Source organism: Ictidomys tridecemlineatus, chromosome 1, assembly GCF_052094955.1.
Source record: "Ictidomys tridecemlineatus isolate mIctTri1 chromosome 1, mIctTri1.hap1, whole genome shotgun sequence".
Classification (NCBI taxonomy): Eukaryota; Metazoa; Chordata; class Mammalia; order Rodentia; family Sciuridae; genus Ictidomys; species Ictidomys tridecemlineatus.
The window spans coordinates 98,957,901-98,984,562 of NC_135477.1; the positions used below are offsets into that span (position 1 = coordinate 98,957,901).

The 26,662-nt window shown below is 31.5% G+C and overlaps 1 protein-coding gene across 2 annotated transcripts; it reads right to left on the reverse strand.

The window, feature by feature from the left end:
- Positions 1-919: 919 nt before the first annotated feature.
- Cetn3 (centrin 3) lies at positions 920-15,878 on the reverse strand. Of its 2 annotated transcripts, XM_021726618.3 has the most exons (6): positions 15,720-15,878; positions 13,692-13,827; positions 11,794-11,908; positions 5,982-6,173; positions 2,104-2,153; positions 920-1,195 (listed from the first exon to the last, which is right to left on the reverse strand). In XM_021726618.3, the coding sequence occupies exons 1-5, from the start codon at positions 15,734-15,736 to the stop codon at positions 2,107-2,109; spliced, it is 507 nt and encodes a 168-aa protein (XP_021582293.1). In that variant the 5' UTR covers positions 15,737-15,878; the 3' UTR covers positions 920-1,195; positions 2,104-2,106. The 2 variants fall into 2 exon arrangements, with proteins under 2 accessions (XP_021582293.1, XP_005315735.1); XM_005315678.5 differs by lacking the exon at positions 2,104-2,153.
- Between the last annotated feature and the right edge of the window lie 10,784 nt (positions 15,879-26,662).

A 26,662-nucleotide genomic window follows, 5' to 3' on the forward strand; every position in this document is an offset into this window, starting at 1 on the left:
TAATCCCTACTAGTTTTCTATTAAATTTCTAATGGCTAACTCTTAATACAATACTCTAGGAGGCTCACAGCATTTAAAAGTACCTCAAATTATATTAAATCTAAAACTTGAAGTTTAAAGAAAGGTCACTAAAATAGACAACCCAACTTTCTTCCTAAGAAAGCCCATATAATCAGGAAACATATTAGTGAAGGCCTGGAATGGGTACCACTTTTCTATGACCTATCTTCTGTAGTCATTTGTTTCCCCCTAATGAACTTTTACAAGGCAGAAGAGCCAATACTTGGAAAAAGTCTATCTACTGTTTCCTGGTGAATCACAGAATGTTCCTTTATTTTCATTAAACATAACCTTTAATTATTTCTGTAGCTTACTATTTTATATTTTCTAAATGATCAAAATTTAAATCTTTCACTTTTTTTATGAAGTTAGGTGATTCAAACTTTTCTCACTCAATTAGGTTAAGGAAGAAATATTCAGATTTAACTTTCATTCTTATGTTAACATGCCAAAGGAGTTCAAGAACACAAAGTTAAACAGGTCAAATCCATATACACAATGTTTAGTCCCTCTAACTAGAAAGGCATGACTCTAAAAAGAAATGAGGCCTATGTTGAGTCATCTAATATTGAAACAGAATGTAAAATTTGATGAGATCTTTGTGATGGAAATAAAGGTATTATTCTATCACTATTTGTATTTCAATCTTTGTTTTAGAAACCAGTAAAAATATAAAAAAGATTTTAGAATATTCTATTAAAAGGGTTAAAAGATTTTAGAAAGCAAAGTAAAATAGAAAATTTTTAAACTTTAGAATACTAATAAATAAACATTTATTAATGAAAGTCTAAAAAAAGTGTACACCAAAAGAAATGACTAATGTTAAATTAAAAAAATCTGCAAAGAATATGTACCACGATTTGATTTTTTAAAAATTTTATAGAAACCTATATTATGAATACAAAGTTAAACAATGCTCATACAAAGAAAGTTAACAATAAAACATAAATACAGAAGATGCTTAATGTTGGTCCTTCTGAGAATAAGAACTTAAGTAGGTTTCTTTTTTAACATTACTCCAGGCACAAAAAAAAAAATAGAATGTAATATGGTAACTTCAACATTCTTAGTGTTTTTATCCTTGTAATTCTTTAAATATCACCAGTCATGATAGCAATGAACTCCTCTTGATTTACTGTAGTAAGAAAGAAAATAAAAGTCAGAAATAGATACCTTATTTGTTCAGCAAATATTACAACAATCATTTTATATTAATTTTTAAATTTTATATTATACAAAATTATAGTAAGTTGATGAACTTTATGAATATGAAAATACATATGATAATCATTCTAAATTAGTATTCTATAATATTAACCAGGGAAAAGACAGTATATTATGTGTTACTTAGACAGTATCACAGTCAAAGCATTTGTATACACTTGATAAAACAGTTCAAAAACATGACATTTTAAATTTCTTAAATGGTTAAACAACTCCTTTTTATAATCTTTATTCTACTAGTTCACTTAGCAAACCCTTCCTTCACAAATAAGCTTAAACATATCATGCATGTAAATAAGTAGAATTCTAAAGAATGAAAATTAAATTTTTAAAAACTCAAGTTGTTCTTCTTGAACTTTCAAAAGTTTATTTTAAAGAAAAAAATAACAGAAACCAGGTCACCACACCTCAAAAGTATCAACAGAAATGGCAATTTGAAAAATACAAATTTCATCTTAATTATCAAAGAAATATAGCAACTATAAAATATAGATGTAAATGTAGGAGGGAAAATCAACTGATAACAACTACTTGTAAGTTTACCAATGTCAGTAAGAATCTCCAGTTTATAGGGCATATTATTTAAGAAATAAACTAGAAATAAACAGGAAATCAGATAATCTTATTAAATACAATTTTAAAAACAGTATATACATGCAAACCCAAATTAATAAAAATGTTCAGAAAATAATGTTCTGTATCTAACAGGTGAGTTTATGAATTTATGGCTCCAAGACTTAACATCGCTTAAACCATAAACTATTATTGATAATTTTAATAATAGTTAAAAAAACTACACTGAGAAATAAAAGATCTGACCTTCTAGTTATACCTCTGCCAAGAATAGTTCCTCATCTCATTTTCTTCATCTGAATATAATGAAAATCAGATGATGTTTTTAGATTGTTTCTCATTCTAAAAATCCTCAATGACAAAATATAAAAACACTGAATTAAATCAGACATTTTTAAGTGTCTAGAGAACGCCAACACCACACTAAGTGTTATATAGTAAATCAAAACAGACACTAAGGTTCTTACTTTGTAATATATCTAAATTGAAGTGAGAAAGATAATAAATAATACTATAAAATCATTGTTAATTGTCTGAGGTGCAAAACTATATCCTTATTCTTATTAATGTTATTCTTATTCTTAGTAATAATCCTTATTCTTAATAATGTTAAAATATTGGGAAGACATTTTTGACATATGGATATAGTAAAAATTTTCAAGTGGTTCAAAAAACATTTCATGGATAAAGCAAATACAGTAAAATATTAATTACTGAATCTAGGCAGGTGTACAGGGGTATTCATTGTAATAATTAAACAATTTTCTGTTTGAGAATATACATAATAAAAAGTTAGAAAAATCAACCGATTAAAAATGTTGAGGAAACAACCATGTACATCAGGAATAAAAAGAATATACTAGTTCCAAAGTTGTGTTGCAGTTGTGTACAATGAATCAAAATGCATTCTGCTGTCATGTATACCTAATTAAAATAAATAAATAAATAAGAATATACTAGTTGCAGAAATCACATTGAAAACCAGTTTCAATAACTATGTCAATTAGGTTTTATACCTTAAACAGAGAATATGTGTTACTAAAATAAAATATGACCTATTATTAAAAAAATATCTATTATAGAAGGAAAAAAATCATTATTAATGACAGAAATTAGGTAAAAGCAAACCATTATTTAAGCTTTGAAATAAGAAGGAATTTGAAAGAGGTGGAAAAAGAGCAAAAGTAGAATAATACCATCAGAAATACAGTAACAGAAAAAGAATAATGCATACCTAGTAAAAAGAAACTTCAAGTTAAGGAGAAAGAGTTGTTCAAAAGCTGATAGAAAACTAGGAATCTATGTATTCAGTATTAAACATTTACAAGGCACTGTAACATATGTGGTGAGAACAAACTCTGTAACATTCTCACACTACCTTCAAGGATCTTAGAAATTGGAGTAGTGATCTTTAAATTATGATGCTAAATAACCACATTTGAATATCTTGTGAAAGCTATGACCCTTATGTCCCCCCAATAAATATTTAAAAGTTCAAATATATAAAAACTTTTCAAAATTTAATCAGTATTGGCCTCCTTTTAAGAACCTCTGATTTAGTAAACATAGACTGAGGCATCTAGACCAAAACAGGTAGCAAGACTGTATGTTCTTAAGAAAAAGAACATAATAAGAACACTCTTAGATGAATTTACTACATATCATTTTAACAGTATAAGAGTCATGATTAAAACATTCAAAATCTACAAAATTTCTTGTTCTGCTACTTAAGTTTTAAATTAAGTTTCATCACACACACTTAAGTTTATATTATTTAAACATATATACTTTTAGAGTATATATGTATTTTAAGCTATTCCATACCTGAAAACATAAAAGGAAAAAGAAGCTAGAGGAATCAGATACTTTACTAACAGCCTTTCAATCAATTAGAAGAGAATCAGTACTACCTTTGTACATTTAACTTTATAACTTCTATCAACAATGTCTCATAAATCTAGCATAAAACAAGCATTTGACAAAAAATATTTATTGAATCAAGCAAGTGATGGCTTTATTTTCTTCCACACTGCTGCCTTTAAGAAAATTTTCATAACTCAGTCATTTCACAGAGTAAATCTTATTACAAGTTATTTATAATAAGAATTTTAGAGAATTACAGAGAATAAACAGAATAAATACCTTAAAGAACATCTGTCTTTAAAAGGGATAAAACTAAAGTTTAGCATCAGAAGTACCAATTGATAGATTGCTTCCTATGTCATTTCTAAAACTCCATAAACATAGAAATCTAGTCAACACTCTGTTTTACAGCACAAGATGCAAAATGTATTATATATAAAAGCATATTCTTTGTTATTAAGGAGATCTGAGTTTCAGTTCCAGTTCTGTCATGTATTAGCTTTGTGATAACCTTGGGTAGGCTATTAATCTCTCAAAGATTTAGCTTCTTCATTTATTATTCATGCATCTATCCTATGCATGTAAAGGTATAATATTATATTTTACAAAAGTTATTATGAAAACTAGGCAACATAATTAATAATCTGAAACACAGATGTGTTTTATAATTCAAAGATTTTACACTTGAAGCATAAATCTAACTACTAAATAAATGTTAGCAATAATCATCATTATTTAAAATATGGTGCATAGCATCTTTTGAAATGGTGCTTTCTCTTTTCCAAAAAGATATATACTATGTTTATTTAGGGAGATCAGGGTATGATATTATACCATTATCACAGCTTTATGTCTATCTTGTAGCAACTCCACATACATCATATTTATTTTGCTTTATATATAAGTTTTTAAAAATTCATTGTCCTTAAAAACTAGACAGCATGAAAATTCACAAAAGCAATTACTAAAGTCCACAAAAGAAACAGCAAAATAGTATGATCTTTAGCAGTTTAAAATACAAAAAAAATAGTTTATACCTCTAACTAAATTTAGTTCGCAAACAAAAAAATCCATATTAAATACATGAAAGTATCAAAGCAATTTGTTCTTGTAAATGCTATGAGTCTCAATGGAAGACTCAATTCAAACACACCATTAGGGGAGGTTTTTTGAGGAAAAGCTAGTGTTTAAAATGTACCCAGTAAAATGAATAACATTTTAGCAGACAGAAATTGGCAAATTAGAGCACTCTAAGATTAAGGAACAGCATGATGAAAGGCACTGCACAAAAAAGGATACAGAGTATCCTGTCAAAGTGTGTACATACAGGAGGTGAGAGCTAAAGTAGAAAAGTGGAAGAATACAGTGGGAAATAAAACTAGTTACTTAAAAGTGGGACAGATCATAGAAGGCTTTATACTTTACTCTGCGGGCAATGAAGAACCATTAAAATGTTTAAACACAGAAATGGTATCATCAAACCTGTATTTTAGGAAAATAATGCTATCAATAGACTGAAGAAGAAAGATTAGAGATTTATGTACACCGAGTGCAATTAGAAGGCTGTAAAAGACAGCAAAGTAAGGGCAGGAACCACATCTGCCTATTTCATTGTATAGCACTAGTCAGCACACAGAACACTGCTCCTAATAGATAGCCAAGCAAAGAATAAATAAGGCTATTACAAAATTGCTAAGAAGAAATCAGTGTGTGAATTAGGACAGCAGCAGTGAACAAGGGAAAGACAGATTAAAAACATTTGAACAGTAAAATAAATATAACTTAGTTTAGAAATGCATGCAGGTTGAGGGAAAAAGCATTAAAGTATAAAATTTTACTGAGTGGTTAAAATTTTGGTGATGTTTTATCTTCAGAGAAAACTAAACTACTTCTTGAAGTTTGGAACTTCATATTAAAATCTGTACAGTAGGTTTCAAAGATCTGCTTCATTTTAAATTGAATTTGCCAAATAGTTAAGCAAAAATATGATATTACAAGATGAATAACACACTGAATAAAAAGTGACTGTTTAGAGCAAGGCACAGTAGCTCATAACTGTAGTTCTAGCTACTTGAGAGGCTGAGGCAGGGGATTATTTGAGCCCAGGAGTTGCCCACTTTGGGCAACACCTTGACATCTTGTCTCAAGAAAGAAAGAAATGATAAGTTTGTAAAGAGTCTTGAAAGTCACTTAGTTTTAGAAAAATTTAGTGTATGTGTGATATCAAGGATACTTGGAAAATAGGTTTATGCAAAACTTACTTTCTCCATCACCATCTTTATCAAACTCTTCTATCATAGCCCGAAGTTCTTCATCACTCATATTTTCACCCAATTCTCTTGCAACTCGTCGCAAATTCCTCAAGCTTATTTTACCTGAATCATCATCATCAAATAGTTTAAATGCCTTCAGTATTTCTTCATGTGGGTCTCTTTCCAATATCCAGTCTGTCACTACAGTTAAAATATATATATTTTTTTTTTAAACAAAACCTGCATAATCACAAAAGCATTCGTATTTGAAATCAGCTAAATATTAAATAAGAAGAAAAGCTGCAAATCTGTCAACATTTAGTCTAATATAGTTATAAATAAAATGTCAAATTAGATTCATAAAATTCATAGATAAGCTTTAAATTAGAAAAATCAAATCTATATTTTAGATTTTAAATGTCAACAATTTATCTTATTATAAGGGTATGCAAAACTATGTATATCACAAAAATGCAAAAAATAAAAAGGACTACATATATACCGTATTTATTTAATGTCTACTATTGAACTGTACTAAGAATTACACTAGGTTCCACTGACATCAAGCAAAAATAAATCTAGTTTATAGCCTACTTCTAGAAAGAAATATCAAGAAAATATTTAGAGCTAACTAGATAAATGCCATCTGTTAACTAAACTTAATACATTTATTCTTCATCAAATTTAATCTAACTTAAAAACAAACAACAACACAAGACCTGAGGAGTTAACAAAAAGCACTGCCATCATTGATAGAGGTATAATCTCGGACAGTAGATGAAAATTCAACTAACATCTTCATGAGTAGAAGAAACTTTTGGTTTTCCAAAATGTGAGAAGTAAGTTAAAAGGATTAAATCTGATTATAGTAAGAAAGCTATATTTAAAAGAAAAAATAAAACCCTCTGAAAAGGAGGTCTCCCTAAAATCATATCCAATTTGCTCAGTATAATAACTCTCAACTTGCTGAAAATAAATGTGATTTCAGACCTTAACAGTAATAGTTTACTTTAACATACTAAATGTAATCATATATAACAATACAGTCAGCTTAAATATTTTCCACACTTTCTGTCTTCAATAAATAGCCACAATAATGAAAACTGAACTGAAAATCTGTGTTATAATTTTTTTAAGTTACTAGATAAAATTCTGAAAATATGCAAATAAACACTTATGAAGTTATTCTATATGCTATTCTATCTCTGTAAGAAAAGGTTATTTATATGATTTTCATTATACCATTAAAAGTAACTTAGTACTGTTGAGAATCTTTAGAAAATTGCAACTGCTTGTAGATAGGAAATACTAGAACATTTAAATGAACCCCAAATGAAAAAATACAATCCAAGTTCTCAACAAGTTGTTTTGCTGCTGCTGCTTCATCTGTATTTAGTTGAACAAGCACCTATTGAAGCTGATGTTATGTCATCTATACATATATTCAATACTTTAATCCATTAATTTTATCCAAATAGGCTTCCAAGTAACTAACTGAAGTATATTACTATAAGTATGCAAATCATCAAAGCTCATAAATATTCAGTCAAAAAGGAATTGGCATATATACAGCCATAACACCAAAATAAAATACCACACTTAACTCTATGGCTCATACTCAACTTATTTTGAATTTAGTCCCAACAAAAAAGCAGGACAAGGAAAAAAAAGTGTTAAGAAATTTTCTTCACCAATTAAATAATTAACATGACAGGTGAACCAAAAAAGCAGCTTGCAAAAAAGTATTAATGTACTTAAAGAAGCAACAGGGTGATCTGGGGAACAGATGGGGCTCCAAGATGTACAAATTCTTATCCCACTAGTACTTTGTGTTAGTTATTTCAGATTTATGTGTCTATATAGTCTTGTATCAATACTCTCTTAGAATAAAAATTTCTTAGGAATTAAAATGCCCATAATTCCGAACAGCTAAAACATTAGCATATAATTTTATAGTGACTATCCTTCATGCTTTCACATTCTTTTCCTGTTCTACAAAGTAAAATTTAATTATAAGAACATTTTTTTCAATGAAATAAGTCAATTGTCATACAGGCAATTAAGATAAGTTTTATTTATTTTACAGAATACCAAATTTCTGTCCATGTGACTATTTTCAAATGATTTTACTACACTATCAGAAATGTACTTCATCAAAATAATTAGACCTTACCCATATAAAAATCACTTTAGAATACAGCAAACTCAAAAACATTACATTAAAAGTAAATAAAAAAATGACTAAAGGTCATGGTTGAAATATCAACTATATTTCTCATTGCCTTTTCAAAGGCTCTGTCCAAACATATCACACTTACTTAAGGTCAACATGCTGTACTCCAAACTCCTTCCATGATCCCCATAGTAGCTCCTTGTTGAATCCCAGTCCACCAGGCCCCGAAAATCATCATTAACAGCTAGTTTCCCCTACTTCAAATATCTAAACTTTATTCCCATAATCATCATCAATGATTAGCTCTTGTATTTCTGAAGGTTTTTTTAAAAACTTTTAAATATAACCCTTTCCTTTTTATCCTCCTCATCATCAGGATAAAAAGTCTAGTACTTTTTGTCTACAATCTTTTTCTTCCAAATCATCTACTATATTTTCATCAGCTATCTTTCTAAAACACATCATATCCCATTCCTTAAAAATTGTTAATGATGCTTTGTTAACTAAAGTCAGAACTCAATATTATGCCATACTTTACTAATCTGGCCCAAGCCTACTTTCCCAGTCATTTCCCAATCTTTAGTCAAGGGCACTAACTGAAGTTTCCCAAACTGCAATAGTTTCAGTATCATTTTTTGTTGTTTTGTATGCCTATGATGCCTTTTCTCTACTCCTGCAAACTTCTCCTTGGAGATCTTATTCACATTCTAAAGGCCTAAATTAGAAGTCCCCTCTAGAATATCATCTTCAATTCCTCATCCAGAGGAATCTTTCCTGTAAAAGGACGATTACAAATATTTTATGCTTTGCAGGGGACTATAAGGTCTCTGTCAAAACTGCTATGTTACCAGAAAAGCAACATAAAAGAATGTGTTTGGAAGTGTACAGAGTGCCATTAAATGTGTTCCAAGAGCTATAGTTCAACAATTCCCACCCATGACAAAATTATACTTTACCTCATAGTACCAAAGATGTAGTAAATTGTAAGCATCTGAAAAGAAGAATCTCTTGGTAACTTTTCATTAATTCCCCTTCCTCACACCAGTATAGTACATAATGCCAAAAAATTCAGTGTTTGTCAAATAAGCATAATGAAAATACAATATTCCATTCTAAATAGGCAATTAAATGATAAGTAATATATGCCAAAAACAGATGAAATACAAACATCCAATTTGTCTTAAAGACAGCAATTCCTAAAATACCTACTGCACTCATTAGCCTCAGGCTGCCTTGACTCTAAACTTGGATTAAATATATTTAAGTGCTTTTTTCCCTAGTATTATAACCCAATTAAGTGCCAGACTTCATTGGGAAATATCTAAAGGAACAGTACAGAAAATTAAGACTGATTTAGAGTCACTTGTCACAAAACATAAAACAAATTAATCTGTGATCCCTTATTAGTTAAAAGTAATCAACAAATGGGTGTTATACATAGTTCTTGATTGTTTGATACCCAAACAGTAATAAAGCTTTATTGGATACTACTACTCAATAGGTGGCCTTAAAATAGCCAAAATATGTGTTGAGCACATCAAAAGGTTGATCTTTGAGAGCTTAAGTTTTACCATAGCTATTTATTCTAGAAGGAACCCAGTATTTATGCTTTGTTGACAGGGTGTCAGGAAAAGATAGAGACAAAATGGGTATCTGGTCTCCATTAAAATTATAATTTTAAAATTGTATTCATTAAATTTTGTATAGTTGATTTTAGTGAATTATTATTTTAGTCAGACACAGTAACATAAGCCTGCAATCCCAGTGGCTTGGGAGGCTGAGGCAGAAGAATCACTAGTTCAAGGCCAGACTAGCAATTTAGCAAGGCCCTAAGCAAAACTTAGGAGATCCTATCTCAAAATAAAATACAAAAAGGGCTGGGGATGTGGCTCAGTGGTTAAATGCCCCTGGGTTCATTCCCTGGTGCAAAATAAAAGTATTCATTTAAGATGAAATAATGTATAGGATTATTAATGATAATAATAGTTCTTAAAATAGTCTGCATCTATGAAAAAGACAATGAGAAAAATAAATGCAAAATAGGATACACTTTATGTCACAGTGATGCATATATATTTTTAGATACTGAAAACAAATGAAACAAAATCTATTTTTTAAAATAATAATAGCAAACACTTAGTAGCACTTATATATGTCAGGTACAGGTACTTTTCTAAGCACTTCAAATATTACTGACTTATTTAAACCTCACAAGAACCTTATGAGACATTACAACTATCCCCCATTTTACAATTGAAAATGAGATGCTGAGAAGTAAAATTATCAAGTTTTATAACTAGTAAGTGACAAAACCAACATCTGAACCCAGGGAATCTGGTTCCAAGGTAATCCATTCAAAGGAATTATTGCTCTTTCCTGATAGTATCATTTCCAAATATCCTAACACATTATTTCTATAAATGATTCAAGCTGAAACTTCAAATACTACAATTATAAACCTCAGAAGAACATCTATTTCAGAAGAAGAAAGGTGACACTATTCCTCTCGAGTAAATACTTTCACAAGCTAGAGGGAAAAAAAACAAATATGTTCCCAAAAGGGATAAGCTGCCTCTCTAAACTACTGTGAATCTATTTTTCTTTTTGCTTCCCATGTTGCTTCTTGCTGAATATTTAAAATAAGGGGCGTGTGTGTGTTTGTGTGTGTGTGTGCGCGCGCGCGCACGCATCTGCATTTGTTTCCAAATTTTTTAAATACCTGAAAACAACTATATGATATGCTTGTATTATGACTCATACAAAGTGTTATCATTGGTTTAAAAAAATAATTTAACTGAAATAAACCTGAATATTTATACATTCTATATTTAACATTCTAGGCAATTTAAGTTATAATAGCCAAGTCCTAGCCTTCCAGAATCTCCCATTCTGAAAAAGCCTCATCTATGTATGCTACAAATAATTCACTAAAATCAACTATACAAAATTTAATTATATTAAGTCCATTATCTTCAGTTGGAAGTTCCAAAATGTTTTCTCCTACTTCCAGTCAGCCAATTATTTCCCTTACTACAATCCTCTCCCCACCCTCAGATGACTTTATTCACTGAAATCAAGTCTATCCAAATTATATAGTCCCTCATAAACTGTCAACCTGAAGGCATGTGCTTCATCTACAGCCAAAGGTACTAACTGCTACAAGTCTCCTTTTCTCCCACTTTGCCAACAAAAATCATATACCAAAAAGTTTTTGGGAAATATTTTCCACACAGCAGGATACCAATTTTCTGTTTTACTGAGAGAAAATAATTTTTGATCACCCTTTTAGTTTTAACATAAAATAAATACACATTCCTTGGAAAAACTTCTTTTCATAAAAAACAATAGTTCCTTGTTAGAATCTTTAGAACAAAATGAAGACAAAACTATAAATCTCACAGCAAAGTTATAAATATGTTTTCTTTGAAAACCAGGAAAAAAGGAGGACCAAAAGATAACCTGGATAAGAGCTATATTATACACCAACATTGAATAACAAAATTCTATAATCATGTTGCTTCTTGAGAATTCATGAGAATTTTAAGAATTTAAATTCAAATTCATGAGAATTTTAAAAAAGGAAAAATGTTGTATTAATTAGATAATTTACCAACAACAGCCGGTTACAAAGATTATTAAAATACACACCAACTTCATTAAAATCTTCAAAGGTGATTTTCCCTGTGGCTTCTCGGTCATAATCTTTAAGAATCTTCAGTACATCAGCTTTTTTTACATCAAACCCCAAGGCTCTCATTGCCACCTTTTGGATTAAAAGGGAAAAGCAAATTATAAAGCATTCTTTACAAAAGTGATTTCTGATTCTTGAGATTTTACATATTAAGAAATAATGTTAATAAAATGTAATTATTTTAAATGTTTCATATCTCTAAAATAGCAGTGTTAATGTAGTTGTTCTTCACCACTGAAACTTAATAAAAATATTTTTCTTTTATATTTTACTTTTTAATATGACTAACAAGTGTTTGTATATTCTACAATGTACTGAATTAACACAAGTATAATTTCAACAACATATTTGTTCTCAAGGAATTAGAATCAAAATAGAGAAAAGACATGGCATAACTATTAGAAAGTTATATAAGAGAAGAGAAAAAAGGATTAAGAATTACCATCAAATCCTGAATGACTATTTACTAAAGAAGTGGTCCAGAATCCTGAGGTTAACAATGAAGGAAACAGAAAGAGAAGTTTTGTTGCTTGTAACAGAAAGGAGTAATATGTTACTGGTTAACAAAGTCTTACTTGGAGAGTTCAAGTTGTCCCTTATGAATAGATAAAGTATAGCAATGGGAAATTTAGAAAGGATGAGTGGCATTAAAATACACACTAAAATAAAGAATAGGTTTGAGGTGAACAGAACTATTTACCTTATCAGAAGGAGAAGAGTTCAAATAAATGAGAGCAGATAGCAAATGAGAAAAATAGATAGTAATAGAAATATAGGAAGCATTCAACAGAAAGAAAGGAATTTGAACCTTTATACAGTGTGTAATAAGGAGTCATAAAAGTTTGTCAGCAATGAACAATATGGAAAGAAAATGTAAGAAAGCTCTAAATCTAATGGTAGTATACAAGACAAACTAGAAGTGGGGAAACAACGTAGGAATATTCAGCTATGAAATGAGTCCCAAACCAAGACAGTCAATAGTAACAAATGGAAGACACATTATAAAGGAAGAATAAAATAAATGTGGGTAATTACCAAATTAAAAAAAAAAAAGAACAACTAGAAAAAGAGAGTTAATGAGGACTGCAGGATTGAAAAGGCTAGACTTATGGACTCATCATTGCTTTTATATGTTCTATCATGTCACTGTATAGTTCCTATTCCTATCTGGAATTCTTCTACTTAAAAATCCCTTACAAAGTTACCAAAATTAAAACTACCAAGTACACATTTATATTCACCTATCCATTAAAGAAAACTCAAAATCTCAAGATGCCATCCTTCTCTAAGACCCCTATAACCCTAGACACCAATTTTCTATTTTATCTTTATAAATAATTCCAAGCCTCAAGACTGACATTTATCCCCATTAGTGTGCATCAACATCAAGTATCAAACAATTTATAGTGTTTGCACTAAAGAAAGTAGGTTAAGGCAATATGCAAAAACTTATAATGTTCCTCTAATTTCAAAAGTATGAGTAATCCCCATCCCACAAAAGAAAGAAACCAACAGTGGGAGAAGAATATGATAAGAACTGTTTAAATGCCATGTTCTGAAATGGTTTAATTATGTGAATGAAAAATAATCACCTTCCATAGGAATAAACTTTTATGTTTAAAATGCCTTTTAAAATAACTTTATATTTAAAATATATTTCATTTTATTAATTAAATGAAAAAGATTTTCTAAATGCTATGCTAGGGAATTGATTCCATTCTATTACAGCACTTGTGAGTGCTTAAAATGGCTTTATAATTCCAAAATCAGTTTAATTAAAATAATTGTTTAAAAATATATATTAAGCTATCAAAAATGCAGATCATTTTATAGAAAAATATTTTAATTTAGTTACCTTTAATTCATGATAATCTATTGCTTCATCTTTGTCTGTATCAAATAGCTCAAAAGCATCTTTAATTTCTTGCTTCTGTTCCTCAGAAAGTTCTCTTCTTTTTTTTCTCTTTGTTTTGTCAACTACAAGTTCACTTCTATGAAATGGAAAGAAAAGCCTTTAGCTCACTTTAATCCAAATATATTTTGCAAACTAGCTACAGAGTGATTTTCCAAATTTCAGACCTTTATTTATTTTATTTATTTGTATATGGTGCTAAGAATCAAACTCAGTGCCTCACATATGCTAGGCAAGCGTGCTACCACTGAGCCACAACCCCAGCCCAATTTTCCAAGTTTCATAAAAGGAAACATTTTGGAGAATCATAAAGAAATTTTCCCTATAAGTCAAAGCACTGCTTATTTCAAAATTAAAAGGCTAGACTTATGGGCTAATAATTTGTATTCCCAAAACTGAATAGTTATATATCAGGTTATTATTAAAAGAAATAATATCAAACTTTCCCTCTTCCCTCCTATGCATTTACTCTCACTTGTACTACCTGAGAATCAAAGCACCCATACCACATTCACAACATTCTATAAAATCATTTAAAAAGTTTCCAAATGAAATTAATAATTGATAATAACTACATACTTCATTTACTTTTGATAGTACTTTTAAATAAGTTCTTAAAATTTCTACCTAAAAAAGAACCATGTAATTTATCTATGACTTATAAAATTATTTTGGCATTCTAAATTTTTAATTTACAATGTTTTTAGATTATGTTTTTCTAACAGTTTGGTACTTTATTTGTAATTTCTTCCACTGATATTAACAAATCAACCAGAGTATTTATAGGCCAAAAGATGTCACAAATATTAGAGACCAAAACATAGTATATAATATTTGCACTTAATTTTTTAAGAAATGTGAAAAGTAATTTTCACTTAACATGTAAATTATATGTTAAAACTTCTTTCTCCTAACAAACTCTGGAAATGCTTAAAAAAATAAAAAGCAAAATTTTAAATCAGAGATGTATTCCTTAAGAGCTGCCAATTTATAAAGTGGTCCAAGTTTTTAAATGAGGGTGCAACACGTGTATAAGCACAAGTTTTAAAACATGGAAGAATCCTGTAAAACTTTGACATATAAAAAAAGTTGACAGTATTCGAATGTGTTATCCCATTACACTTCAAAGTCATTTTGGTCTTTAACACATACCCCAAAAAAAGACGAGATAGCTAGAAAGTGACCAGCAGGAACAGTATAATAAAGCTGATTTTCCTTTACAAATGACCTGACTTTACACAAATCTGGGCATTCCTGGGGTCAGTCATTCCCTTCCCAAGACTCAGAAAGTCCAAGTCCAGAACACACACGTGAACACAGCCAATGGGGACCACGATTGCCTTTAAGCACAGCAATGCACGTTTCTAGAATGGCATAACTTTGTGGATAAAGTACATCCTCTAAATACCGAGAAGGCAATATACAGAGGGTCAGAGACTGGAATTGAATGAAAACTCAAGAAATTCAAAAAGGAAATCTAGGTGAGAATGCCAGTCGAAGTCACTAAAATGGGTCCCCAATTATCAAGTAAAGCATGACTCTCGGAGTACACCAAGCTTTTATGTTCTTTCCCACATTCATAGGTGAGTGATTACGTTAGCTGAGGTATACAGCAGGCACCGGGAACCATAGGAAGGGAGCCTCCAGGGCCTGATTTTTTTTTACCCAAACACCGGTAGAAACCTCGCGATATTTCACTCCCTCCTGGCTCGCAACAAAACCTATCTTCTGGGCCGACGCAAGCCCAACCCTCTGACAGAAATGACCGCCTTCGCCAAAAAGCTCTGGGCTCATCACCTGCGGGACCCCTGGGCCCCTGAGTGAGGGGTCCGGACAGGTTGGCCGAGGTTCCTTTCGCTCGTCGCAAACTGCAACCTCTTCCTAGCCTGGGCTGCAAATGGCTCCCCTTCCCTACACCCGCCCTTGGGCCCGGCTTCAGGGTGTGGGCATTGCCGCCTCTTTATTACCGACCTCAGAGCTAAACTCATTTTCTCTTCGGACAGAGATGTTCCTCTCAAGAACGATTTTAAACCCCTACCCAACGCAGCACGACTTCCACAAGCCGTTCAACAGACTCGAACGACCTCAGCGGCCTCTAGGACCGGCTGGATTGGTTGAAAGCTGCTAAATGTTTTGCCCAGTAGGGCGGAAGCTTCACGAGTCCTTCATTTTCATTGGAGGAATTTCGCGTCAATCAAATAAACCGTTCTGCCCAGCTCTCCTGCTGCCCCTCCCACCCATTAGGTTGGCCTGATGCTTTTCCCCCCAATCCTTTGCGGGACCATTCTGCAACTCTCCGCGTGTGGAGCGGGCGGCGGGCGGCGGCTGCTCCCGCGCGTGGAGACCTGCAGACCCAAGTTGGGTGACTTGAGACAAGGCGGACAAGTCTGAGGGAGGGGACAAGAAGAGTTTCCGGAGGCCGCCCTCCCCCTAGATGGAGGGAGTGATAACTGGGGAAGAGATCTGAGAAAATTGGCTTCGCACTGGTCTAAAACTTTGGATGTCCTATGACCTAGGGAATTGTTTAAAACACAGGTCTAAATGCTCCTTTCTCCATTCTAATTTCAGTAAGTGTGGATTTGTTTTCCGCTTACCGTTCAAGTGATTCTGAGGCAGGTGCTATGGACTATATACTTGGATTGTCACTGGGTTGGATTATTAGACTATTTACGGTGAAGTGGTACCCAAACCATCCCTTCCTTTTTCCTCTTCAGTACAGTTTGAAATGGGTTTGACCATTTCTGTCCTTTATTTTCCACTTCTGTGAGCTATTTGTACACAGATGTTATCTTGAGTACAAGTCTAGTTATTACTTTCCTATTAGGCTTAATTTCTTGAAAGACATCTATCTTCCATTTAATACTATTCCTTGTACCTATGATGCATAGGTCTCAATATTTGTTGCATTGAATGTAATCTTGTTGTGGAAAATTTACAAATGAACTAAACAGCAAATTTCATAAAGTGAATAAAATAGCCTGAGAGCGGGGGTCAGAGAAAGTGGAAGGATAAATAAATACTTTATGTGTAAAGGATGTATATAAAGAGAAGGAAAAACATAGCCAGGCAGAGGCCTCTTGAAAGAAATGATGTATTAGTCATAGAAGGATGAGATGAATTTGGGCAAGTAAACATCATAAAATAGAAGCTAAAAAATAATATATAAGCATAGCAGCCCTAAAAATAAAATATTTAATTTTAAAGACCTTATTAATCACCTGAGTCTAAAAGGAAAATAGATTGCAATTATACACTAGAATGTAATGACATTGAAAAATATTATATTGAAAATATATAAATCAAGATTTAGAAGAAAATAATTTTACTTAAATAAGAAAGGATGAAAATAAACCAAGCATGTACTTGAAGAAGTTGGAAAGGAAGAACAAAATAACTGATTATTGAAAAAGCAACAAAAAATTAAAAAGAATGATAAAATTAATAAATGATAAAATATTCTCATATTAAGCTACTTCTTACCAATATTGATAAAATTCATGGGTTTCTGTGATGTGTAATAAGAAAGAATATTGCCAGTAAAAATTGGTAATTTAAAAGGGAGGTTTAAAATTTATTAACTACACAACTTCATGAGCAAATATGTACTATCAAAACACAATAGTAACTTTTCAAGGAAAACAACAAATGAAGATAGAAAACTGGATTTGGTAAATAACAAAACTGAAAAAAATATGCTAAAAGTACTTACACCAAATTATAATCATCCAGCATACTTAGATTTAATGGGGGAGTTTTAAAAACTCTTTAATAGTTAATTCTTGCTCTATAATCTCAAAGCAGAGAAAATGGAAAATGGAGACTTTGGGGGCTTATTTTTAGAAGGTAACACAACCTTCAGCATCCTAAAAAAGCATTTAAAATTTCTCACTATAAGCCCAGTGATGACAGAGATAGCATGTGGCTCATGGTATCTCTAATACCAGGCTCATATTTGATGTTTATTTGTAAACATATGTGCAAAAAACCGTAGACTTTAGCAAAATCAGTTTGATAATGTCTTAAAAGAGTATTTTACTATAATCAAGTGAAGTTTATTTTTAAAGTGCAAGGATAATTCAAAATATTTATTAATCATTCTAGATGAAGGAGATCATCTCAATTTTAAAAAGTTACTGAATAATATTCAAATATTCAATTCTAATAAGATAATACAGGTACAGGAAATACTTTTTAAAAATGTGGACAACATACTTAAAATTTTTTCTCAAATCTGGTCTCTAAAATAGAATTTATGAGATGTTTATAGTCCTTTTATGGGCAAATAATCTGGTGAAAATAGATTTAAAATGTAAAACTAAAATGTTTTCAACAGAATATCCTCTTAAAGGAATGGTGGGGAAGTAATCTATCTGGAACATTGTGCCCTGCTACACCTTAAAGTCAGATCATCTATTACAAAATAAAAATGAGATTAGCAGCTCTGCCTCAGACATCATTAAAACAACTACCAATATTATTCTTGAAATTCTCATCAGTGATGCAATAAGACAAGAAAAATGACATAAAATTTATATTATGTATTAATGATATGATTACCTGGAAAAAGCAAGAGTATAAAAGAATGTATTGTAATTGATAAAAGAATTCAGTAAAGCAGCTGATTATCATACAAAATCAATATATTTATGAAATATAATGATTAATAATAGCAATGTGAACTTCCCAGAAGTAAATTTAACAGGAAATAAGTTTCCTAAAACATACTCAAGAAAATATGGTATTAGAAAAATCATTACCCTGAAACAGGAATTTCAGAGAATAAGAAAAGACTGTCAAAATTGAAAATATGTTTGCAGAAGTTAAAATTATAATAGAATGGTAAGGTGATTCAATTGAGGAAACATTCCAGAACATACAGTATTCAAACAAAAATGTAGGCATTTTGGAAAAAACAGAGGAGTAATTTATCATATATCTAATAGGAATTCCAGAGACAACAGCAAATGTTGGAAAGACTGAAAATTATCAAAGAAATAATTGAGAAATTACAAGGAACTAAAGATTAACACATAAAGTCTCCAGACTGGCAGGATTCACCTAGGTCTGAGCAAAATAAATGGTAAAAGAAACAAACCTAGCCACATAAACAAGACATTTTAGAGCATGAAAAAAAATAAAGACTAAAAGCTTCCAAAGGTAAGAATATGACCTAAAGGAATAATGAATTAGCATCAAATTTCTTATCAGAAACACTAGATACTAAAGGGCAAGGCCTTCAAAACTCTAAACTGAAATTATTTTGAACTTAGAATCCTATTTCCTGTCAAGACAAAAATCATGTCACAACATAATTTAGAAAGCTTAATCATATTCTCTGTCTGAGAAATGCTGTCCAGAAATATAAGAGTGAAATACAAAAATAACAGATGTGAAATATAAGAGTATGGAGACAGACTGGCCCACGAAAATGTCCATGTCCTTATCTGGAATTTATGAGTATATCATGTTGCATGGCAAAAGAAAGTTTGCAGGTACCATTAAGGTTACCAGCCTGAAAATTATGTATCCTGAGTTATGCAATGAACCCAGTATAATCACAGGAGCTCTAAAAATTAGATACTTTTCTCCATTTAGAAGCAGAAGTATTATAGCAGGAGGGGTCAGAGAGATCTGAAATAGTTGAAAGACTCAATTCACTTTATGACTAGCTTTAAAAATGAAGTAATGAACCAAAGAACATAGATTGCTTCTAGAAGTTGAGATGACTCTTCAATCCAACAGTCATCAAGAGAACATGGACCTCAGTCCTACAAAAGCATGGAACTGAATTGGGTCAACAACCTGAACAAATGGGGAAGAACTTTCATCCCCAGACTCTGAAGAAAGAAGCACCACTCTGATAATATTTTGGGAGTCCTTGCTAGACCCTAAGCAGAAAACTGGGTTGAGCCACACTGTACCTAAATGTCAGGCTTGTAGGAAGGTGACATACCAAATGGGTGTTGTTTTAAACCACTAAGCTTGTAGTAATTTATTGTGACAGCAATAGAAAACTAATACACCTCATAAGGCAGTGGGAAGAGAAAGGAGAATAAACAAGAAATTTAAAAGAAATTGGTCTAAAATGAATTAATGGATAGCTGAAAGAGTATTTTTAAGAAGAAAATTTGGATAGATTTCAAACAATGGATAGAAATGGGCACACAAGGTGAATGCAGTCAGTGACATATAAAGAAAGTATTTATTTCTTCACTGTAAAAGAAGTAAAAGCAATTAATTAGGAAAAATAAATTTAGACACAGACTTCAAATTTTTATCAAAATAAGTTAAAAGTTTTAATTGTAAAAGAAAATTACTAAAAGAATATATCATTCAATAGTTTTACAATCTTAGAATTCAGGAAGTCTTCCTCAGCATAATTACTAAGTCAGAGCTCATAAGAGGATGATATATTTGACAACATAAATATGTAAAATATCACTGGGCACAGTGGCACCTACTTGTAATCCCGATGACTCAGGAGGCTAAGGCTGGAAGTTTGGAAGTTTGGGGACAGCCTTTGCTACTTAGAAAGACCCTCAGCAACTTAGTAAAACCCTAAAAAATTAAAAATTAAAAAAAGTATTTGAATGTAGCTCATTGAACCCCGAGTTCAATTCCTAATTGAAAACAAAAGTAAAATATCTATGCTTTTAAATAAAATGTGTGCCAAACTTTATAATTAACAGTTCACTCTAGAAAACAACAATGAAAACTGAAGAAAGTGATCAATACAGATGTCAAATATCAATGATTCTTTGGTTATGACATCAAAAACACAGGCAACAAAAGAAAAAGTAGATAAATTGGACTTTATCAAATTAAAATCCTTGGTGCATCATAATATACTAAGGAGAGTTAAAAGTCTGGAATTGGTGATACACACCCATAATCCTAGCAGCTCAGGAGGCTGAGACAGGAGAATTGCAAATTCAAAGCCAGCCTCAGCAACTTAGGGAGGCTATAAAGAACAGCTAGATTCTGTCTCAAGATAAAACATAAAAAGTTAGGGCAGGGGGTGCTGGGACTGGGGATGTGGCTCAGTGGTTAAGTGCCCCTCGATTCAATCCATGGTATTAAAAAAAAAAAAAAGAAAGAAAAAAAAAGTGAAAAGACAAGCCATGTGGAAGAATGGGAGAAAATATTTGGAAAATATGTATCTGATAGATAATTAATATCCAGAAGGCATAAATGACTCCTATAATTCAACAATAACAACCAACCAATGAAAATATATGCAAAAGACTTGAATAGATATTTCTTCAAAGAAAATATACAAATGATCAATAAAAACATTAAAAGATATTCAGCATCACTAATCATTAGGGAAATGCAAATCAAAACAATGAGATACCACATTGAGGTGAAATGTTCAAGGAATAACTGGTAGAATCTAAAATGTTGATTATATAGAAGTAGAGAGTACAAAAGTAGTTGCCAGAGTCTGAGAAGATTAGGAGGTTGGAAAAATAGGGAAATATTGGTCAAAGTTACAAATAGAGGAGAGGAATACATTCTGGTGATCCAGCTGCACAGACTACAAGTTAACAATGTGTTGTATGTTTCAAAACAACTACAAAATAAGATTTTTTAATATTAAACCACGAATAAATAATAAAATGTTTGAAGTGATAGATATGCTAATTACACTAACTTGATCATTATACAATATATATGTATTAAAATCACATTGTAACCCATAAATTTGTACAATTATCTGCATCAATTTAAAACAAAAGAATAGCTACTATAAAAACAAAGACAAAATAACAAGTATTAGTGAGGATGTGGGAAAATTAGAACCTTTGTGTATTGCAAATGTAATATGATCTATATGATCCTGTAGTTCTACTCTGGATGTATACCCCAAGGAAATGAAAGCAGAAACTCAAACAAGTTCATCCATGTTCACAACATGGGTGCTGAGTTATTACCACTTCTCCTCACAGCAGGTTCTCTCTTAAAGAGAGATCTGAGCAGCATTACTTCATTGCTGTCCCATCAGCCTTGGAGGGAGAGTATATTAAGAGGAGGAATGGCAAAGGCAATGTCCCTAAGACAGGAAAAAAAAAAAAAGGCTACTTGAGGAAGAGAAAGAAATGTTTGAAGCATAATGAAGGACAAAAGGATACATGACGTCAGATTGGTTAGCAGAGTCCTAATCATATGAAGCCCACAGACCATGATGTGGGGAGGTAAATTTTATTCCAAGGGTAATGGAAAGACATTAGAAGGTTTTAACCTTTTATTATGATCTGATTTAGATTTTAGATTCAAACTTTCTAAAACATTAAACTATATTTAGAGCATCCATTCCCCATATCTCATTTTCTTTCAACTCACAGCAAATCTGACTTATATCCTTTTCTCTCTATTGGAAATAGTTTTAGTAGGTTACCAAATACTTGTTAATTGCTAAATTCAGTTACTTCTCTTGAATTCCCATCTTGGTTTTTCCCCTGGGTCACTTTGGCACATTAACCATTCACTCCTTAAAATTGCTCTAAACTGGCTGATTTCCACTACATTTTCTAATTTCCTTTGGTGGCTTTTTTCCATCCATTCCATAAATGTTTATTTCTCTTTCCCTACCCCACCTCAGAATTATGTCCTTAATATTTTCATACTATCCCTAAACACTCTCACCTCCTATCACCTACATGATAATGACTTCAAAATTTCTCAAATTTTTAACTCTAGCTCTCTATGATTATTCTTCAAATCTAAATTTTCATCTGTGGATCATGCATTTCTACCTCAATATAGCATAATGTACCAAAACAAAAATAATTATCTTTTAAAATCCTTCTGATTTTCTGTATTGAATAATAGCATCACCAGTCAGCCAGTTCATATAACTTCCCAGAATTATATTAATGCCACACTATTGCCAAAGTATCATTTTTAAAATTTAAAGATATGGCTATTATACAAATATAAAATGAATATGTTCTAAGGTCTATTTAACTCTCTATGAGGAGACCAGAAAAATGGTAAAACTGGCTTACAAAAAAAATTAGATTATACTTAGCCATTTATAGAATGAATTAAATAGATTTATGTTCAAACTAATGTCCTATAGGGAAAAAAACCTACCAATATTTGGCATTACATTTTCTACTAGAGAAAAATTTTTGCATCTCTGTAAGTCAAAAATCTATTAAGTTAGCATTTTCAACACTCAACCCTAATCAAGAGGAAATAACAAATCAAAGATATATTTCCTAGAGAATTAAATAATCATTGGAAAACTTTATTAAACAATGCTCCAATGTGACACACACTCATCCTTTAGCCTTTCCTAGTTTTAAGTATTCTTGTCTCACACTTGCTCTTGATTTCATGTTCACATTACATGGTGATGGAACTGTATCTGCATGACTCCAATGCATACTTGGCTCACAAAAAAATGTGAGTGGTTGGCAAATTTAAAGTATGCCCCCAAAATGAACAGAAGGACTAGGAAATGTCCTTGGCTTTTCACAATTAGTAGGTCACCATAATTAAGAGAGTATGGCATTCGAAAAAGGATAGAAAACTATGAGTAGAGCAGATCTACTTACCCGTCAGCTGCTTCACTGCAAAGGCACCAGTAAAATTCAGTGGGGAAAAGATCCATGCAACAATTGGCACTGCAGCAACTGGATATCACACAAAAAAGAAAAAAACCTTGATCCCTGCCTTTCCTGCCTTTCTCCATAAACAAAAATTAATTTGAGATGGATCACAGACTGGAATGTAAAAGAAAAAGTTCCAAAGCATCTGAAAAAAACAATAAAATATCTTCATGACATTAGGGACAGACAAGATTTCTTAAACAAGACTTAATCCTAATTATAAAAGGAAAAATTGATAAATTATTTGTAAGCAAAATAAAAAATGTGTGCTAATCAAAGACACCATTAGAAAACTGAAAAGGCAAATCAAAACCAATACATATATGTGACAATACATATATGTGACAAAGCATACACTACATATATGTGACAAAGCATTAAAAATCATTTATGAAAACAAAAAAAATAGGTAAAATAAATGTATAGGCACTTTGCAAAGTGGATTTTTTAAATTTTATTTATTTATTTATTCTAATTAGGTATATATGACAGCAGAATGCACTTTGATTCATTGTATACAATTGCAACACAACATTTCATTTCTCTGGTAGTATACAATGTAGCATTGCACCATATGTGCAGTCATACACGTTTCTAGGGTAATGATGTCCATCTCATTCCACCATCTTTGCAAAGTGGATATGTAAATGGCCAATGAGCCTGTGAAAAAGTATTCAAAAGCATTGGTTATCAGGAAAAAAAAGATTAAAACCACAATCATTATGTATGTACCAAAATGGCTAAAATTAAATTTAAAAAATTTTAAAGACTAACAATAGCAAATAGTGGCAAGAATATAGATAAATTGCTGACATGAAGGTAAAATGATACAACCATTTTCGTAAAACTAAGATTAAACATTCACTTACCTTATGACACAGTGATTATGCTCTTGAATATATACCCAAGAGAAGTGCTAGTCATACAACAAAAATATTCACAAAACTGTTCATTTCAATTTTAGTTATAATAATCACAAACTGGAAATAAACCAGGTAAAAGAACAAATTTATGTTCATCCAATGGAATACTACTATAGATACAAGAAAAAATGTGGAATTATTAATATAGTCTACAACAAGGTTGACTCATGGATATTATTATTGCTGGTAATTAAACCCAGGGTTGCTTAATCACTGAGCTACATCTCCTGCCCTTGTTTTGAGACAGGGTTTTGTTAGGTCCTTGGGCCTTACTAAGTTGCTGAGGTTGATCTCAAAATTGCAATCCTCCTGCCTCAGTCTCCCAAATCACTGGGATTATAGGCCTACATCATCATGCCTGGCTCATGAATATTATTTTGTGTGAAATAAGTTAAATACAAAAGACTAAATGTAAATTAGCATGTAGTATATAATTTAATTTATGTAAAATTCAATAGCAAGCAGAGCTAATCAATGTTGACTGAATCAGAATTGTGGTTACCTCCAGTCAGGCAGGAATGGAGGTAGTAGTCAAAGAGAAGACAATTAGCTATCAGATTAACTGTGGGATCCTAGGAAAGTCCCTTTTTTTGAGTTTTCTTATCCCTTTGATAGGAATTACTATTCTTCACAGAATTGCTGTAAAATTGAGTGGGCTGATAAAGTATTCATATAAGACAAATGGTAAATGCTAGTTCCCCTTTAAAATGGACCAGAGTAGCTAAAAATAACTCTCCAACTTGCAAGAAAAAAAAAAAACAGCAGAAGATATGGAATCCAGTCAACAGACACTTAACGAACATTTGTGAGGGTTGGTGCAAATGTGGGCCAAAATATCTTACATATAAATATTTTAAAAATATAAATAAAACTAACAAATTGTTGAATGAAATGTGTTCTATCCTCCTCCTTTGACAAACATAATTTATAACAAACAACATGAAGTCTAGCTTTGAAGTTAGAATTCTGAGATTCTCTGGAACTCCATACTGAATCCTGGAATGTGGATTATTCTTCTTCCAGCTCATAGCCACACTGTGAGGTGCCTCCACTGTATGTATGTGGATATTCCATTCTGCAAATACAAGCTCCATTCTCACCCTTGGTACTCTCTATCATCCTTGGGCCTAGGAATATATACTCCTATGGCATGGCCCTTGCCATACAAAAGCTCTAGTGGATGTTCAGAGCCATTTGGGCAGGGAATTCTGGGACTCCAAGTATTTGGAGGCAGAAAGAGTGAATGTGGATCCAATGTGAGTGTATCTTCTATGCCCTTGGAACTCCTCACCTTATGTGGAAGAGTGAAGAAGGGCCAGAGTGGGTTCTGAAACAGGGGCCCCTGAAAAGAGGCCTGTTGTGCCCAGAACTGGGAATACAGCTAGTTACATTTAGGTCTAGGATTATCCAAAGCTCTGGCATCCAGCAGTAAATAGAGGAATACTTTATTGACTAGAAAGAGAAAAACTCTGGATTAGAATGCGCTGAAAAATATAGTCCTTATTAAGAGGCTTAGAAAGGCTGGTGTTGTAGTTCAGTGGTAGAGTACTTGCCTAGCACATGGAAGGCACTGAGTTCGAGCCTCAGCATTACATAAAGTTAAATAAATAAAATAAAGATATTGTGTCCATCTACAACAAAAAATATTTTTTAAAATAGACTATAAATAAGCCACCTAGTCTTTTGAGTTTTTATTTAAATTTAATTTGTTTTCTTAATTGATACATAAAAGCATAAAAATATATATATTTGCAAGATACCGTGTGATATTTCAATATATGTACATTGTACAATATTTAAATCAGGTCAACTACATTTGTTTCCTCAAATATATATTGTTTCTTTCTAGTGAAAACATTAAACTCCTTTCTTTAAGATTTTTTAAATACATTGTACATTATTATTATCTATAGTCACCCTACTGTAAGCTTTCCTATGAGGCATAAAACTGAAAGGATTTATTAATCTCAATTCTTTTCTTCAAATCAGAATATTTTGTAGCTAGTGATGGGTCTGGAAGTTGCTTTTGTGAGCCTTGGGTGAAGAATAAGACATTTCCTAGTCTCTCTTCTTTGTCTGGTTTTATATTTCTCACAATCAAGTAAGTTGTTTTTAGATATTCATATTTGTAGGATATCTCTGAACACAAATGGTGTTCTTATTAAAACCATCAGAAACAAAGAATTTTACATTATTTTTTGATGAATTCTCATTAGTAATGAGGCACTAAACATGCTAGTGAATACAATATAAAGGAGAATATTAATAGGGTTATTTTTAGCTACCACCTACATACAACATCAAGACAACATCAAGAGCAGGAGTGAAATAATGGTTCTTTTAGTTTAATAAACCACAATGTTCCTGAAAAATT

What these genes read in the sequence shown, in the direction of transcription:
- Cetn3 (XM_021726618.3), bottom strand. An exon ending in TAGATTATCATGAATTAAAG is followed by an intron (nt 11,909 to 13,691) that starts GTAACTAAATTA and finishes TTAATCCAAAAG; the next exon opens with GTGGCAATGAGAGCCTTGGG. An exon ending in TGAAGATTTTAATGAAGTTG is followed by an intron (nt 6,174 to 11,793) that starts GTGTGTATTTTA and finishes TTTTAACTGTAG; the next exon opens with TGACAGACTGGATATTGGAA.